Raw genomic sequence first — 18479 nt, forward strand, 5'->3', positions numbered from 1 at the left:
GAAAGACTATAGAAAAACCTAAATACAAGATGCTTTTATTAAGGTGTTTTCTTAAAGAGATTTTGAAGTTTTCGACCATGATTTTCATATAACAAGGATTTTGATTAAAGCACTTTTATTTTGTAGCTATCAAGTGATTATCCATGAATTACTTTAGGCGATTCTCCAAGTTTTTAGATGTAATTTAAAAAAAATTATCAAATACCCAATTTTTATTATAAAAAAAAAAAAAAAAACCTTCTATCTCTTTCAAAATAAAGACATTTAGAGGGATGCTTTTCAATGTTATAAGCTATACCTAAGCGATAGTAAAATATACCTATATAATAAGATATGCTCTCCAAATACATTTCATCTCATCTAAAAATTGATATGGGAAACGAAACAAAGAACCAAAATACCAAAAGAAATAAAAATCAAAATCATTGAGTTTGGTATGCAAAATTCTCATAATTGTATACTGATAATGATATGCCAAAATCAAGAATGACAACCCACTAGATTATATTTGATTTTCAAAAATTAGTGAGGAAAGAAAAAACTATTAAGAAAAATGATTTTTTTCATATTTGGTTTTATATTAAAAAATACAAGAGAAAACAAAATATAATTTGAATTAGTTAAAATCCTGTATATTTTAAAATTATTTAATCTTTATATAATAGATTTAAAATAAGTAAAACAAATTTGAAATAACATATACAAACATATAGGTTTTTAGATCTATAATAAAGGATAAAATCAATAGAAAATGTGTTTGTTGTTCTCTAGATGGCTAAGAGTGGAAAACACCACTTAAAAAACATGGATGCCATTTGGAGGAGTCATGGATGGAGATAGAGTGACTCCTAGAATGGTTAGATTATGTAGCAAGGAGCTACATTAGGGAGCCATTGTGGCATTATCATGAGAGAAAATGCCATAAATCATAAAAATGCCTTAAAATTTAAAAACAATGTTTTAAAAATCAGGCTAGTCGTTGAATTGGAAAAGTTACCAGTTCACGATTCAATAATCGGATTAATGGTTGAACTAGTGATGTCATAAATATATAATTTATATTTTATTGAAGTTAAAAATAATTTAAAAAATTTTAAATTTAAATAATATTTCGTTTTATATATTTGATATATTATACATATCAAATATATTATATGTGATACTCATCAAATATTTTATTTTATAAATATTATGCATATTACATTTAATAAAATTTAATATGTTAATATATTAATATTTATCTTTAACATATATTAAATTAAATAATAAAGATAAATATAAATATATTAACATATTAAATTTTATTAAATATAATATGTATAATATTTAAATATGAAGATATATTTAAGATGAAAAAATTACAATATTTAATTTTATGTATGTATCTATGTATTTTATTATTTTAAAATTTTAAAATCATTATATTAATCAATTTATAATATTTTCATACTTGTCATTAATAACTATTATTTTAAAAAGATTATTAATATATAAAAACTTACCATAAAATCTTACAAATGAGTTGTACAACATGGTGGTTGTGAGTTTGGTATTGTCACTTATGGGTCCACGACTCAAGTCCCCACCCATGCATATTATAACTAATCCCACATCAAAAAGTTATGAAATCCATATGTAGTATGGTTGGATTTGGTAGGATTGGTTGTGAAACAAATTGGGTTAAATGAAGACAAGCCCTATGTTGTTTTGGTCAAAATAGTAGTTGATTGGCAATTGGACCATTGGTTCATTCAATTTGATAATGATCCAACCAATCGGTCCAATTTTTAAAACATTGTTTAAAAGTAATATAACCCCGTGATAATTTACATCAATGCTATTAAGGATATTATTATCCCTAAGAGGACAAAAGTTGGTTAAGATGCAAGGCTTAGTGCAAGGTGTTGGGATTGAGCCCTGGAAAGCATGACATGATATTATAGACTGAGATTCATTTATAAATTTATTTATTTATGTTTCTTGGTTTCCCTTAAATATCTCATTTGTATTAATTGGTTATTTAAGCATACAAGCCCTATATCATTTACATTGTAAATGACTTGGGTGCATAAGGAGTTGCACATAAGATCAAAGTCATGGGTTCTTTGTAGAGTGATGAGTTGTTTGCAATTGGTTCATGGATTTGAGTTATCCATATGAGATTGTAGTACGGTACCTCCTAATTGGGTGGATAACTTGTCTTGGCTGTCGGGATGGTTTTCCCATGGTAAGTGTACTAGTGCATATGATAAGCATTGGATATGACCTACGGTGAATCATGACACAAGGCTATCAATTGTTATGATTCACCAAGCTACTGTATTGCATGGACTCTCAACCTTAAGAGGATATGACAATAGGCATTCTCAATAGGGGCACCATAATATCTCATGGATTGAGACAGTGTGTCCCATTGGATGATCCGAATGATATGTTATCTAGAAGACTATGGCCATAACATTTCCTTTAGTGGAAATTTTACATATGCTCCTTAGAGCTAGAGTATGTCAATTGATCACATAATAAGTGGGATTTGTAACTCAAGAACTAAAGACACTAGTTCATGGGGAGTCTACATACAACGAATAGTAGGTTACGGACCCCGAGCTTCGTCTCGTTGTTATTTACATAGGATACTGAAGTGTAGTTGATTTTTTTTAGTAGAATGTTGAATCAACTTCAGAATTGGATTTTGAGGGAGCCAGTACTCCTATGGGTCCTAGTGGTCCCTACTTTGAGCTCATATACCATGATGACATAGTTTTATGAGGGTTGAATTGACTCTTGGTTCATTCTTGTGCATAAGGGCTTTTTGGTAATTACATAAGGTCACACAAGGGATAGTGAACAAATTCTTTGGATTAAGCTAATTGATTAATTAGATGGTCCTAAGTGGTTAATTAATCAATTAAGACCCACTTTGGGTTAGATTAAGTGACCTAAGCCTTGGTGGGCTCAAGTCACTTAAGCCTAGTAGGAGAACCCTATAAATACCCCTATAAGGGCTAGGGTTTCTATAACTTTTAGAGAGACTTTGTCTTCCACCTCCAAATAAAGAGAGAGATAGTGAGATCCAAGAGATCATCATTTCTAAAGTCCACACTTTGGAGTGTCAAGATCATGGTTCTAGTTCTCGAGCAGAAGATCTTGGGTGTACAAGACTTCCAAATTCATTGTTCTTCATCTTCACCGAGTGGAATTGATTTGGGAACATCCACATCAAAAGTAAAGTTATCTAATGGATTTCCTCTTGATCCTAAAATTGTAAAAATATGTTTTTTTTTTCTATTGCATAGGATCTAGAGGCCTAGGGTAGTTTTACATGCACCTATTCAATCTAGGGTAAGGGAATGGAGAAATCCAGGCTTCCCAACACAAGGTTCTCTCCCTTGGATGCTAGTAGTCTCACAATCTTTCTAGTGAACCACCTCTACATTCCACCCAATAAAGAAAACTAATTAGTTATCACATAAAAAAATAAAAAATAAAATAAAAAATAAAAACCAAGAGGGACACCTTTCTATGCAATGAAAAATAGACTTGTATCCACAATTATTATTATTATTATTTTGTTACATTAAATAAGTTTTGTAAGCCAAGAACTACAATTACAAAATGTGCATTTTGTTCTTTGAGGCCATCAATGTAGAGTCATGAAAATGCAACTGAACTTTACAAAAAAAGAAGAATATATAACTATTAAATCATCAATAACCATGGGCAAAGTTATTAAGCATGACAACCTACTTTCAATCATGTAGATATAACATCATGAACTTTTTCCACCATTTTATGTGGTATATCACAAACATCCTCATGAAAACATGACATCCTCATTATATTCCACAGGATTGCGGAGCCAAACAAACTCCCACATCAGGTTTAGGATCAACTTTGATACCATTAATAATGGTTTGCTTCCAACTGTCTAGATATTATCTATTTTGGGCCCATGGGGACAATATCTACATGGAGTTGGTCATTAAACCATGTATCCCTGTAGTCTACTTCTTAGTACTAGTCTTCTTCTTACTACTAATGTCGACCCATAATGCTAAAATGGAATATAAATGATTCCAAGATATACAAATTAATAAGATTTCATAACAAGTCAAATTAATTAATGCTTGCATATGATATGGAAATTCAATTTGTATTTATATTAACTGTTGGGATAATGAGTCTTGTACTTTGTTTGTTGATAATTTTGTTCCTTTTTATTTTGGCAAATGAACCTTTTTAAATAGTGACTTACTCTCCATTGAAGATTCAAGGTTGCTATTCATTCAACTGGATTGTCAAAGGTAAATCTGAAAAGGTTTGTTAAAGGTAAGTTAGTTTATTTAATAAAGTAGGGTTGGATCAGAAGTTTTAAAATATAGTTAAAATGTCTTAATTAATTTTTGGTAACTTTGAGATTTTATTTTTTAAGAAAATTCTTTTCTTAATTAATTTTTAGAAAATTCTAGATCCTGATCCTTAGGCCTATAGACTTATATAAACACTCTCTTAACCCATTTTCGGGTGGGACACTTTGATCTACATCCCCTTAGAGGTCAAGAAGAATCCACTAGAGCATTGGAAGTACTGCGTTGTAGACGTGGATCAAGGTATAGGTGTTAAAGAGTAAGTCTATAGGGTAGCCAAGTAAATCTATGTACTTTGATCTCATATAGTAAATTGTAGATTAGAAGTCTTACTTGTGTGGGGTTTTCCACATTTCTGTATTCTTTCTTGATTTTTAATTACTTTGATTATCCCTAATATCTCCAGGTTTTAATTAATTTAGGTTATTTTACTCAATTCTTATATTGTAATCTTCAAAAACACCCATTTACTTGATCTTCAATTACTTTGATTATACCTAATATGTCTAGGTTTTAATTTAGATTATTTTATTCAACTCTTATATTATAATCTTTAAAAACACCTATTTACTCCACCTTGGATATTACCTAACAAATAGTTTTTCATTAACAAATAGTAGTATAATTAGTTTCCACAGTGCAGGGAATAGACATGACATCACCTTGTACAACTACAACATTGTACATAGTACAATAATAATCCATAATCCATAATCCATTAATGAATGGTCTGTGATTAATGTAGGAAGAATTTAAAGAAAAACAAATAACAAACTACCTAGTTTTGCTAATGATGGTTGATCAAAAGACAAACTACCTAGTTTTGCTAATGATGGTTGATCAAAAGACATCAATTACACTTCTTGGACGTGGGATGTCGAACTTTATGGGAAGCTACTTCCTTAGGCCTTAGTTGAGGTTGAAAGTTGATCACCTGAATCCTTATATCCTTTTTTGATGTTTGACAACAAATTTCAGGGACCCATCAAATTAATTATAAGTTTTAATATTTCTCTTTAGAAAAAAAGGGAAAACAAATACCATTCTCAATATTTTGATATGATTCTCGAAGTTTCCTCTTTGTAGATTCAAATTTGGATTCCATGGCAGCCATAGACTTGTTTACTATGGAATTGTCACATTTTCTTTCATGATTAATTTTGTTTTTCTTAGCCCCCACTTTCTAATTGAAGCTTCCTTTGTCATCTCCCTTGGCCGAGGTTGAATCTCGACATGTCATCTAATCATCAACTATGTGATCGAAGCATGGTTATGAATGTCCTTAAGGCTCCCTTGAAAGTTCTTCTGGCTTCAAAAATTCAATCAGTCTCCTCATCTCTTTGCCTCAACATTGTGTTTGCTGCTTTTCTCTCCCATGACAAGAAGTTTCTGAGTTGTTTTGAACATTTACACCAATTATAACAAACGAATTGTTTAGAAAATCAAAACACAAATATCCTTACTTCCTTTAGGGTTTTAGGGTTTAGACTTTAAGGTTTAGGGTTTAGGGTTTAGGGTTTTAGGGTTTAGGGGTTTAGGGTTTTAGAGTTATAGGGTTTAGGATTTTGGAGTTTAGGGTTTAGGGGTTTAGGGTTGAGGGTTGAGAGTGTTTAGGGTTTAGGGTTTAGGGTATAGGGCTTTGGGTTATAGGATTTAGGGTTTAGGGTTTTAGGGTTTAGGGTTTATTATTTTATAAAAATGAGGGTGTTTGGGAAGTTGTTTTTAAACATAAAAAATAAAATACAAAAAATAATTTGGATAAGTTATTTTTTAAAATAATTTTTATATTTTGATTTTGGGAAAACATTATAAATTAAATTTATGTAACATTAATTAAATTTAGTTCAGGTCTTATTAAAAATGAAAATAATTTTATAAATAAAAATAAATTTAAAAATATAGTTTTTTTTAATAAAACATGAATAATAATACCATAATAAAATTATAAATTATATTTTTTTATATAAAAAAGATACTATTTTAGTATATGTTATAAATGTTAGGATAATAACATCTTCAATTTTTTTTAAATGAATAATATTTTTTAATAATATTTTATTTAAAATAAATGATGAATAAAGTTTAACTTTGTTAATATGTAAATAAGCCAAGTTTTAATTACATGCATACATTTAGTAATCAATTATGAAAATAATATTCTATAATGTTTTAATTCAATCTACAACTCCCTTGACTGGTTTTTTGAATTCCAAATTATTCTCAAAAAAATCATTAAAGAATTTAAATATTATTAATTATATCTTACTTAATTCATAATCTATTAACCTAGTTAGAAAATTAAGAAAAATAGAGTTGTGTATAGGAGAAAAAGTAATGACTTATAATATATCATTTACTTTTTTTATAGTGATTAGATCTATTTTTTGAATTTAAAATTATTTTTTTTAAATTAATATTTTTTTTGTAAAAATGTGATATATGTAAAGAAGAAACTAAAAAAGTCATTTAAAATAAATTTTGGTTTATGACTTTCTAACGTTATTGAGTTCAATGGCTTTTTAACACTAATTAAATCAATTTTTGAATTGAAAATTATTTTTAAAAATTGATTTGGAATTTATTTGCTTAATAAAAAATTTAGAGAAGTTAAAAGAAATTTAGAAAAACACATGTAATTCAAAGAAAAATCATATTTTGAAGATTTTCAACGTCGGTATTATATCATGGAGAGAGAAAAAGAATGATATTATGTTCAATTTTATTTGTTTTTTGTGGTTTTAAAATTTTTTTTCTATATTTTTCTTTAATTTTTAAAAATTGATGAAAACAACTTCTACTTGTTCTTTAAAAATTGTTCTCTATTTTACTATGTTAAAATAAACTACTAGATCCATTAATGAGTCTAATGCATTAGGTTTGCTTAATTTAGAATTTATTTGCCAAGTGAAGAAATTTGTAAAAATGTGATATATGTAAATAACAAACTAAGTCAATTAATATAAATTTTAGTTTATGACTTTCTAATGTTATTTAGTTCCATGACTTTTTAACACTAATTAAATTAGTTTTTGAGTTTTAAAATTATTTTTAAAAATTAATAAATATTTATCAAAGTTTTATATGGAGTTTGTTTGTTTAATAAATTTTTTTAGAGAAGTTATATGATATTTAGTACTCAATTATGAAAATAATATTTAATTTAATTTGGAACTCCCTTGATCGGTTTATTTCCAAATTATTCTTAAAGATTTTAAAAAAACCATTTAAAAAATTAAATTATTAATTTCATCGCCTTAATTTATAATCTATTAGCCTTGTGAGAAAAATTTTAAAATAGAATTCCATTTATAGGATAAAAAGTAATTATTCATAATACATTATTATTATTATTATTTTATAATGATTAGATCTATTTTTGAGTTCCAAATTATGTTTTTAAAATTATTAATAAATTTAGTACAAAGTCTTGCTTGGTTTGAAGTTCATTTTCCTAGTTAGAAAAATTTTAAAATATAATTATGTGTAGAAAAGAAATAATAAATCAATTTTTATCCATAAATTTATAGTATTATGAGTTTGTTATCTAAGTTTCAAATTATTGTTAAAAATTATTAGACTCGTTAATAAATATAATGCTTTAAGTCTTGCTTAATTTGGAATTTATTTTTCTAATGAACAAAATCGGAAAATAGTGATTCTATGAAGAAGAGAAACAATATAGTTGTTTTACACTAATTTTTGTCTATAAATATTTAGTATTAATTGAATCATTATTTTTTAAAACTACCAAACACGGTTAACATATTAAGTTTTATTTAATTTGTAGTTTATTTTTTTAGTTAAAAAAAATCATAAAATGATAATTCTGTGTAGAAAAGAAACAATAGAGTTATTGTAGATCAATTCGTATCAATAAATTTATTGTATTAATTGGATCATTATTTGAATTTTATGTTAAGGTTTTGTGATTCATGTCATGGAAGTATGACTACAAAACCCAAGTGTTCTTATGTGTGACCGGATTGATCCAGCACCTCTGTTCTGTTTGCATGTGTGCAGGTAGAATGTTGATGCATTGCATTTATAATTCTGGTAATTCAAAAATCCCTGGCAAATCCAAAACTTGTATGTTCCATTCTAGTTGGACAATGAAAGCAACAAACAGATGGTCACAGGTGGCTAAGTGGTTTCACTGTTATAACCATTGTTTTATTAAAAATCCCTGGTCCTTATACTAGATTTTTGTTCTTTTATTTATTTCATTTCATATATTTGTTGTTTGTGCAGAGTGAACTTCATGGATTAGCTACTTTGCAGTGGTCTACTTGTCAAGATTCACTCAGCAGGTATATTTTTTTCTGATAATTAACAAGTCCATTGTTCCTTTACATAGAATTTGAAACAAGTAGATTGTCCGTTGATGAATGTAAGACTTTTGGTTTAGCTCTTGTTCATGATAAAGGCAATTTAGGATTTCAATTGATCAACTCATTTCTATTCTACTTAGGGGTTATGGTGAGTCCTCTTGGCCAGTTACCAACATGCAGGTTCAAATGATATAAAAAACATAATGGATTGATTCAATTTAAATGTCTGTACACCTTTTGTTTAATACAAAATTTGGCCTCATTTTGTTTAGGATTGCAAATGAACTGAGCTGCTCATAAACTGCTCACGCCTGATGAGAAGTCAATGGGCATTACCAGGTGTAGCTACTCATAAAGATCAACACAATATGTTTGGTTACTTGGAATACGAAAATTCTTACTACATTGACCCTTTTATTTCAATTAGATGACAGACTGAATTGTTTAGTTATCAACACGTCATCTTACATGTAATGTTAGAAAGACAAGATGCATGTTCCAGATCAACTCTTTGGGCAACATTTGTCCGGATATGAGTGTTCTCATTTTCAGCGTCTAACAAGTAGGCAGGTTTGTGAACCAATGGGAATTGCATGGATTGTGATAAATTTGGAATGAAACAATTTCAAACCATGCATTTATGTGCTGTTTAGAGTTGGAGAAAAATATTGGGTCTAACTCATAGGAAAGGAAGAACAAATGTGACACTGTTATGAACATTTGTTGTTCTAAATAATTTGGGAAGTTTGCAAATAATTATTGAATCATTTTCCTCGTCTACAATACTTAAAGTAATTCATGAACATTTGATTATGTCAAATAATTTTAGAGTTCACATGTTGAATGGAGTCTGTTTTAGAATTGGGGCTCTTGACTAGAAATAGAAAACTGCTAAGTAATATTAAATTTTTGTTGTCCGGTTATTGGAAGGATACTAAGTAGATGCAATGGTTGACAAGCCAGATGAGGCTTGAGTTATGTACGAGAGGCTTCAGACTCACCCAAATGCCTTAGTGAGCAAGAAAGCCAGGCAGCTCATGTTTGGATTCCAGGTAACCAAGCAAGGACTGCACAAAATAATGTAGTGCCTGTTTGCATGACCTCAGGGCTCAGGAGACAAAAAAAAGTCTGAACTTAGAGTAACAAAGAAAAGTAAAAAAAATGCACACATTTTTTATCAGACAAGTGAAAAATGCTGCATTAGGAGTGGCCTTTTTACAATAGGTTTAAACTACTCTTGAAGTAAATGGAAAAAATAGAAAAAGAATATATTTCAGAAGCTAAATTGGATGTGCTGCTTGATTTGGAAGACTGAAAACGATGCCGCATATATCCTGTTTTGTCCCAATAATTTGTCATTTACATTTTGAAGTAGACTAATTTCATCATGCTTATTCTTCTGTTGTTGCTTTCATTTTTGGTAGGCCGTGGAAATGATGAAGGTTACAAGTCAACTTCCTTCAAAGAACACAGGCTACTAGAATTTTTTTTGAGGCATTTATTGAAGATAAAGTAGATTACTCTCTGGAGGACAATGAAGTTGAAGTTGAACTTGACCAAGCTATCCCATATATTATTTTTCTTGTATCTCCCATTTTTATTGTGCTACTCATTGCTTTACAAAAGGGAACATAGATAGGAAGTTGAGAACATGCAAATTGCAATGGGCTATAAGTAACAAATGTTATCCTTCCAAATGTACATTCACCTCAGTTACTCTTTTTACGCACGATATTATTGACCAAGTGACAGATAGAACAAATACCAAGAGCCATGCACATAGTTACAAGAAAATTTGGGATTATTCTCAGCAGGTGATGGACAGATGAGTGTAGATTGTGGTTTTCTGAACCTCATAGTAAAAATATCAATGAAAGTCTACATAAAAGCAAAGCATATAAATGATGATTTGTTAAGAATATTTTCTTAGAAAGTTTCATCCAACTAGAACATAGTGAAGATTAATGTAGTCTGGTACTTGGTTTTCTAGATAACAATTAACCTTCAATGCCATAAAAAGTCCCTTGCAGACAAAAGAAAGCTGCTAAACCCCCTCTAGAACTCCCAAGAAATAGGAGCATTTTCCATCAAAGACTTGTGAGAGTTAACAACCTACCAAATGTAAATGCCTTCAGTTTCCCATAACACAATACAATCAAGGATCTAATAAATTTCACATAATGCATCCTTCTCTTCACTCCCCAAGTGGTGACAACTGTACCTCAGCAAGTGGTGAGTTCTTGTACTCAATCTAACACCAAATTTTCAAGGGAGGTCATGGATCACCGCCTACAAAGACCACCAAAATTCAAATAGGCTATATAGATTTGTAGGAAGTAATGCTAGCCACACTTCAAAAAACTTTTATGTGGAAAATTACACATTTTGAATTGAAGGAATATTGGATAGAATTTGAGATATATACACACAAGGAAGGATACTAATTTCATCATTTGTTAAGGTGTCCAACATTGGAGCTCTTGTGGGATGTGACTTGTTTGGCAACTTTTACAATTTCTCTAGAGATATTGAAAGAACTAGGTTCAAATCCAATTAACAACCTCACCTTGTCAGGTAATGTAATTCAGTAACTGCAACATTTTATGAAAAGCTCTTGTTGGATGGGACTTCAAAATTATGGCATGGTGTAAGTCACAATACCATTATTTATCCTGTATTTTCCATAATGGCGGGTGACATATTAATAGTCCATATGACCACACGTGCACTAAAAGTAGCTTTTGATAGAAGAAGGGTCATGAATGAGGAGATGCAATTTTTCATGAGAAGCTATCAAAGATTAAATATATTTGAAGTATTGGAAACTTATAGATAAAAAGAATATATCAAAGTATGCAAGAAATAAAGGGTATGTTTGGAATATGCTTTTAACAACTCTCCATTCTCAAGAACCAAAAAGAAAAAGAAAAATGTAATATTTTTATAGAAAATAATTTTCTATTCTAAAAAAGAAACAATTTTATATTCTTAAAAACAAAAAACAATTTAATGTTTTAAAATAGAAAACATGATATTTTTCTAAGAACCTATTTTAGTTGTTTGTATTTTTGTTCATTTGTTTTTAATTGTTTTTATAAGTTGTCAAATGATTGTTTTAAATAAAATTGTACAAATTTGAAAAATGATTAAAAATGAAGTACTACAAATAAAATTTAATTTTAAAAACATAAAAATAGGTTATGAAACATTTTAAGTTCCCAATATACTTTTGTTTCATAAAACTACATAAATTTGCTTGCAAAACATTTTCAAAAATAGTTCTAAATTTGAGAATTGTTTTTAGAAACTATTTTATAATGTTTTACAGAACAAAAGTCTATTTGAGAATTTAAAATATATTTTTTATATTTTAAAATATTTTTTAGAAATGAATTTTATTTATAGTGTTTTATTTTTTAAAACATCCCTTAGAAAACTTAAATATGTTTTAAAAAACAACATATTTTTTTTGTTTTTTTTAATTGTTCTACATGTTTTCATGTTTTTTTTGTCCTTAAAAACAAACTTTTTTTTTCTGTGTTTTCTTTTTTTAAAACAACTCCCAAACATACGTAAAGTTACTTGTCTCTATATAATATCTAAAATTACAAGATCAAAATGGATGCATGATAATTCATTCTCACTAAAAAAATAAAATTTTAAAATAATTTTTAACATAGATCATTTTGAATCGTAGTATTATGGTATTTATGGTGTATATTAGATTTGAATTTTAGTTCATATTGATAGGTGTTTTTAGGTGGGATATACTCACTTTCTACTAATACAACTTTTTATATAATTAATTTAATAAGTATATGTTTCTTTTCATATAATTATCTCTTCTTTATCAACTTTTAATAATTTTTTTAAATAAATAAATTTTAGTATCATTGTCTTCATTTTCAAACAAAATTTATTATTTATTATGCTAACTCTATTTATATCATTCCAATTTCTATAAATATGCCCTCACCTTTCAAATCATAACAAATATTCCTGCACACATTACTTTTACTCGATCTCTCTCTAATTCAACACTAAAATTCTTCAAATTTAGACTCAAGTAAAGTACCTGAATGAAACTTGGCATCCTCACGAGACGATGACTTCGGCATCCATAACTATCTTGGGGATATGAGCAATCTTGCGCCATTCTTTCCCTTTGTCCCTTTGGCACCGTTTTTTCAGCAGAGGACATTTATGAATCTCGAGAACAGAGAGGGAGGGCAGCCCCTGTTTCGGAAAGGACTTTAACTTAACGCAGTCAACAATCCGGAGTGCTTCGAGAGATGTGAGGTTTTGAAGCCCCAGATTGTCCAGGGATTTCAGATCTGGAAAGTCAAAAATACTGAAAGAGAAGAGAGTGGAGGGCAGCAACAGCCACTCCTCGGAAAATGACTCCAACCCTTCTTCTGTACCTCCCCTGATAGTCAAATATCTAAGGGAGGGAAGTGTTTGTAAGCCCCATTCCTTTTGAGATTCCATAAGCTTGTAGCAGTTCCATATCTCAAGTGAAGATAGATTAGTCGGCAAATCCCCTTCCGGAAATGAAACAATTTCTGGACAATCAAGTATCCACAAATCGTCAAGCGATGTAAGGAGGGTGTGCATCCGTTGGGGCAGTGACTTAAGCTACATGCAATTGCGGATCCAAAGGGATCTCAGGTTGGAAGCTGGCAATCCTCCTTGTGGAAAAGACACCAGATTCGGGCAATCCCAAATATATATGCTTTGGAGAGATGTGAGATCCATGTTGCGAACTCCATCTGGAATGTAAAGGGACTCCAGATTTGTACAACCCCAGATATTAAGTGTCTCAAGCTTTGTGAAGAAGGCTAATGGAAAGGACGTAAGAGAATCACAACTTCTAGTTATAAGTAAATAGGTAAGCCAAGGGTAATAGTTGTGTGTGGTCTCCTCAGGAAGGGGTAACTCTACTTTCCCACACTGCATTATTTCAAGTGATTTCAATGAATAGATGATGGGCAAAGACGTAAGAGAATCACAATCTATGTACAAGCTCTGGAGACTGGTATTATTTTGAGTCATTCCCTCTGGTAGGGTCTCTAGAATGTGGCACTTTTCTATTCGAAGGGTTTCAAGCATGGGGGGCAGCCCCATCTCTGGAAGAGAGGAAAGACTCTGACATTCCTTGATAACCAACTTCCGGAGAGATGTGAGCATAAGCAAAATTGCTGGAAATTCCACTTGTATGGAACAAATATTACTCACTTCCAACTCAGTTATTGAAGGCAGGTGGACAACACTTCTCAACACTACCTCATCACATTCTTTTAAATTCAGTTTCTGAATGGACGGTGCCTCTGGAAGCTGACACACCAATTGCCCACATTCTAAAATTACCAGGCTTGTTAAAACAGGAAGGTGCTTGGGCAAATCCCCTTTCAGCTTTGGACAATACTCAATACGGAGCTCATTGAGACGAGGGAACTCCCCCCCTTCGACTCCAAAACAATCCCATTCCTCCCACACTGATATCTCCTTGAACACCAGAGTCTGCAGGCTTCCAAATGGCTTAAATGAAGAAGGCCCATTCCCATAAAACTCCTGCCCCACCTTTTGCAGAACATCATTCTTCACAATGGAGAGGTTCTGGAGAGACCGTAGCTGTCCAAGCGGTGGCAAGGATGCACAATTTTTACAGTTAGAGAGTTGTAGACGCACCATGTTGATGAATGAAGGTTCCCCTAACCAGCTTGAAAATTTTGCACCATAGTAGCATCCAATGGAGAGTTCTTTCAGGTTGCTATGAGGCTGCAGCTTTTCCAGCACACTTGCTGCATCATGTGAATCACCGGCAATTGCATTATCATCTTCCCAATTCAATTCTAACTTGTCAAGGCACTCCTTACCCTTCATATTACTCTCCAAGGCATCTCTAGCATCCGCCACATTTTTCAACTTGAAAATGGCAAGTGTACCACTAAGGTGTGAAAGGTCCCTCAATTCCCCAACTCTTGATCCTGTATGCTTACCGACAACAAAAGTAGTCAACGTTCGAAGATTTTTCATTCTACTCATTTCTATCGGCATCCTTTCTAGATTAGTCCCATTGATTTTGAGATGACGTAAGTTGATTAGTCTTCCCATTTTTGTTGGCAAATCAACAAGATATCTACACTCTGATAGCATCAACGTCTGCAAGTTGAAAAGAGTAGTTATTGATTCAGGTAGTGTTCCAATTGGAGTATGAGAGAGGTCCAGATAGCGTAAGTGTTTCAAATTTTCAATTGAGTGGGGTAATTCTTTAATGTCAGAGTAAGTCAAAGACAAAACCCGCAAACACCTCAATGTTAACAACAAACCATGTGAGACCTTCTTGCTTAAATAGAAATTAGGAACCCGATCATAATAAGGAGACAGTGCTAGGAAGGTCCGTAGACTATAGATGTCAAAAAATGATTCAACTTTCTTGAAGGCTTTCAAAGTTTTCCAAACATACGAAGAATGTCGAATCTCCTTAGAAATTTGATTTTGTTGTTGGCCCTCCAATCTAAAACAAAATTTTTTTGATATAAATTGTGCCAAATCATGAATCAGATCATGCATCACAAATTGAGAATCATTGTTATGGTATCGTTGAAAGAACGACCTTGATAATAAATTATCGAAACATATGCTCCCAAACTCTTCTATAGCTTCCCCTCTTTTGGAGCCATCTAAGAAGCCTTCAGCCATAACAATACTAACTTTTCCCTGTCAAACACATGATCCTTGGGGAATATGGAACAATATGCAAAACATCGCTTCAATGTTGTAGGAAGATAACAATAACTCAAATTCAAAGCAGGAAGAATATTATTTTGCTCATTTGGCAAATCCCATACATCATTGTTTAACACTTCATTCCAAGCAGTGCTATCTTGTTTAGAGTGTAATAAACCTGCAAGAGTCTTCACCGTCAAAGGCAAACCTTTGCATTTTTTTGCTATCTTCCAACCAATCGATTCCAAGTTTTGACATGCATCTGAATTTAGATTTTTGAAGGCCTGTTGTGATAACAATAACCAACATTGTTCATCAGTTAGTTGACCAAGCTGACAAGAAGGCATTGTTTGCATAATTGATGCCACAGTTTCATTGCGAGTTGTTACTAAGACCACGCTGCCTCGTGCTGCGACATTAAAAGGAGCTTGTAGGAGATCCCAACGGGGGGGTTTCTCGTTCCATACGTCATCTAGAACAAGGAAAAAATTTTTCTCCTTCATTTCATTCTTCAATTTTTCTTGAAGCGATTCCAAGGTTTTAAATTCACATGGACGTTTTGTGATGGACTCGAGAATTGCTTTTGTTATCCCTACAACATCAAAATCATCTGAAACACAAACCCAAACTCTCTTTTCAAAACGGTTCTCCACCCTGCCGTCTTTGTAGATGATCTGAGCGAGGGTTGTCTTGCCAATCCCGCCCATTCCGACTATGGAAATGACAGAAATTTTATCGAGCTGGGTTGCTTCATCTGACAGCATCAATTCAATGATCTTCTCCTTATTAGCATCCCTACCATGAATACGAGACTCATCTACTAAAGAAGTAGTTGGTAGCCTTTCTTCAATTCCAAACGACACCCCTCCAACACCCTCCCTCAGATGAAAGTCAAGTCTCCGTTTGGCAATCGCATCTAACTCCCTTGTGATTTTGTTTATTTTTTCACCCATCTTTTTGTTGAAGAACATAGCTCTAGGATCCAAAGCACCAAAAGTTGGGATGAGCTTGCGTACCTTACTTGTGCTGGCTTGATGGCCTTCTGTCAAACTCCTTTGCTTGGCTTCAGTATCAAACTCATCCACCACATCTTCAATGTCATAAGCCAAAGATTTGAGGTCATCCAGCCAAACTTCCACTGCTTTCTCCCTGATCTGCTTGTTCTCATCATCATCTAGCACTGCTTCAATATGGGTCAACGTCCTCCTCCATTCTTGGAGTGTTGTGTCAACTTTTTTCCGGCGAGCGTACTCTAACAGCGGGGAGGCGATCAATTTGTCAATCAACACACCAAGGAAGGAAGATCCAACTGCCTCAGCCACAAACATATTTTCAGTAAAAGCGAGAGAGCAAAAGTGATAAGAGAAGGGAAAGTTTCCACAGATTGTAAGATTGTTGTTGTAGTGACCCTTTCAACTCACAAGAAGACATGGACACAAACACCCACTATTCGCAATTGAAAAGAAAAATAAAATAAGAGAAAGGTCATCTTATTCTACAGAGAAGGGCAATTCTATCCTACTGTAAAGGGGTTTTGGCTTTGGCTATGTATCATACAGAGCAGTTGAAAGGGATTTTGAAGGGCAAATCATATGACTGTTTGACTCTTTTGAAATTATTTTTGGAAGTGTTGAAATATCAAAATCCCATAATTCAGATAAATTTATTTTCATCTAAATTTCATATGTTTGTAGTTATTTTCCCTCATTCTAATTCATTGTATCTTAATTTTATTTTTAGATATTTTGATTGAATGGTCTTGACTTGGTAATACATGTGAACAGGTTTGAAGTTAGCTAAGATGCCCATCCAATATAATAAAGCATTTTTCCAAAAGATAAGGTCAAAAATAATAGAAGTATATGATTCTATTCTCCATAGAAAAAGCATCTTTAAAAGTGTATTGATCCCATTCGCAATAGAAAAAACAACTTTTCAAAGTGACTCCCACGTGGCCATGTCCGTAAAACAACCATACAAAAGGTTGATGATGGTCCCACTGCTTTTCAACACTTAGAAAAAATGGAAAAGCAATGAACCTACTTCTTTGAGGTTCCCACTTACCCATTTTCTTTTGTAACCATGTCATTTCATTGGGCTTATAGGTATAGGAAAATGCCCTCTACAAAATCCAAAGTTTACTCTCTTTACTCACCTCTGCAATACTGTTCTTTGTATTTGACACAGAGTGTCTACCATTCTCATTTTGCTAAAGAAATGAAATGAAGTAATTGTTACTAATTTAGACCAAAACATCAATGCAGCTTTGCTTAAAGATTTATGCATTTTCCACCATCTTTGCCCTTTAAAGATCATGCAACCATGACCAGCCTTTTCATGCTTATATAATATATTTGTTGTGTATATAGGTACATGTATCCAGCAGGTGAAAAGGAAGTACCCGACCTGTTTGATGAGACTCAATCCAACAAGAAGAACATGAGCTGGGGCAGTTTGGCCCCAATATGAGAACTCCCTTTTGTTGTTGGGTTGGGGTGAGGTCGGCATAAAGGTTACTCCTTGAACCTACTTTATTGATATTTGTATTAAGACCATTTTAATTAGGATTAATAATGGCTAATATATATATATATATATTTCCATATTTATAATTGAGATGAGAATCACACCTTTAGTGTGAATCAACTTACCAATTCATGTTAGAAAATAATACTTGTGAATTGAACTCTACCAATTTCCCCTCAATAAAATAAAATGACATATCATCATTATCATTATGGTTATAGTCATCATCATGATTCATTGTTATAGTGTTTGTTTACATATATTACTTGCTTTCTGTTTTTAAAATAAAAAATAGTAGTAATTTTTTTATAAAATAAAAACTCTTAAAGGACCTTTATAGAAAAAGTAAGGGTCTGTTTGGTCATGTTTTATGAAATTTGTTTTCGAAATTTTTTTTAAGTTAAAGAACAAAAAAATAGTTTTATAGTATTTTATAGAAATAAGGGTATTTGACAAATTATTTAAATATATATATAGTTTTTAAAAAGAGATTTAGAAAAACACATGTAATTTAAAAAAATATATATAT

At 31.5% G+C, this 18479-nt stretch overlaps 1 protein-coding gene across 2 annotated transcripts; it reads right to left on the reverse strand.

The window, feature by feature from the left end:
* Positions 1-10554: 10554 nt before the first annotated feature.
* LOC104878340 (putative disease resistance protein At3g14460) lies at positions 10555-16983 on the reverse strand. 2 transcript variants are annotated; one of them, XM_059738031.1, is made up of 3 exons: positions 16441-16983; positions 12771-14857; positions 10555-10984 (listed from the first exon to the last, which is right to left on the reverse strand). In XM_059738031.1, the coding sequence occupies exons 1-2, from the start codon at positions 16750-16752 to the stop codon at positions 13331-13333; spliced, it is 1839 nt and encodes a 612-aa protein (XP_059594014.1). In that variant the 5' UTR covers positions 16753-16983; the 3' UTR covers positions 10555-10984; positions 12771-13330. The 2 variants fall into 2 exon arrangements, with proteins under 2 accessions (XP_059594014.1, XP_059594015.1); XM_059738032.1 differs by having other exon boundaries at positions 15312-16981.
* Between the last annotated feature and the right edge of the window lie 1496 nt (positions 16984-18479).

Source organism: Vitis vinifera, chromosome 7 (assembly GCF_030704535.1).
Source record: "Vitis vinifera cultivar Pinot Noir 40024 chromosome 7, ASM3070453v1".
Taxonomy (NCBI): Eukaryota; Viridiplantae; Streptophyta; class Magnoliopsida; order Vitales; family Vitaceae; genus Vitis; species Vitis vinifera.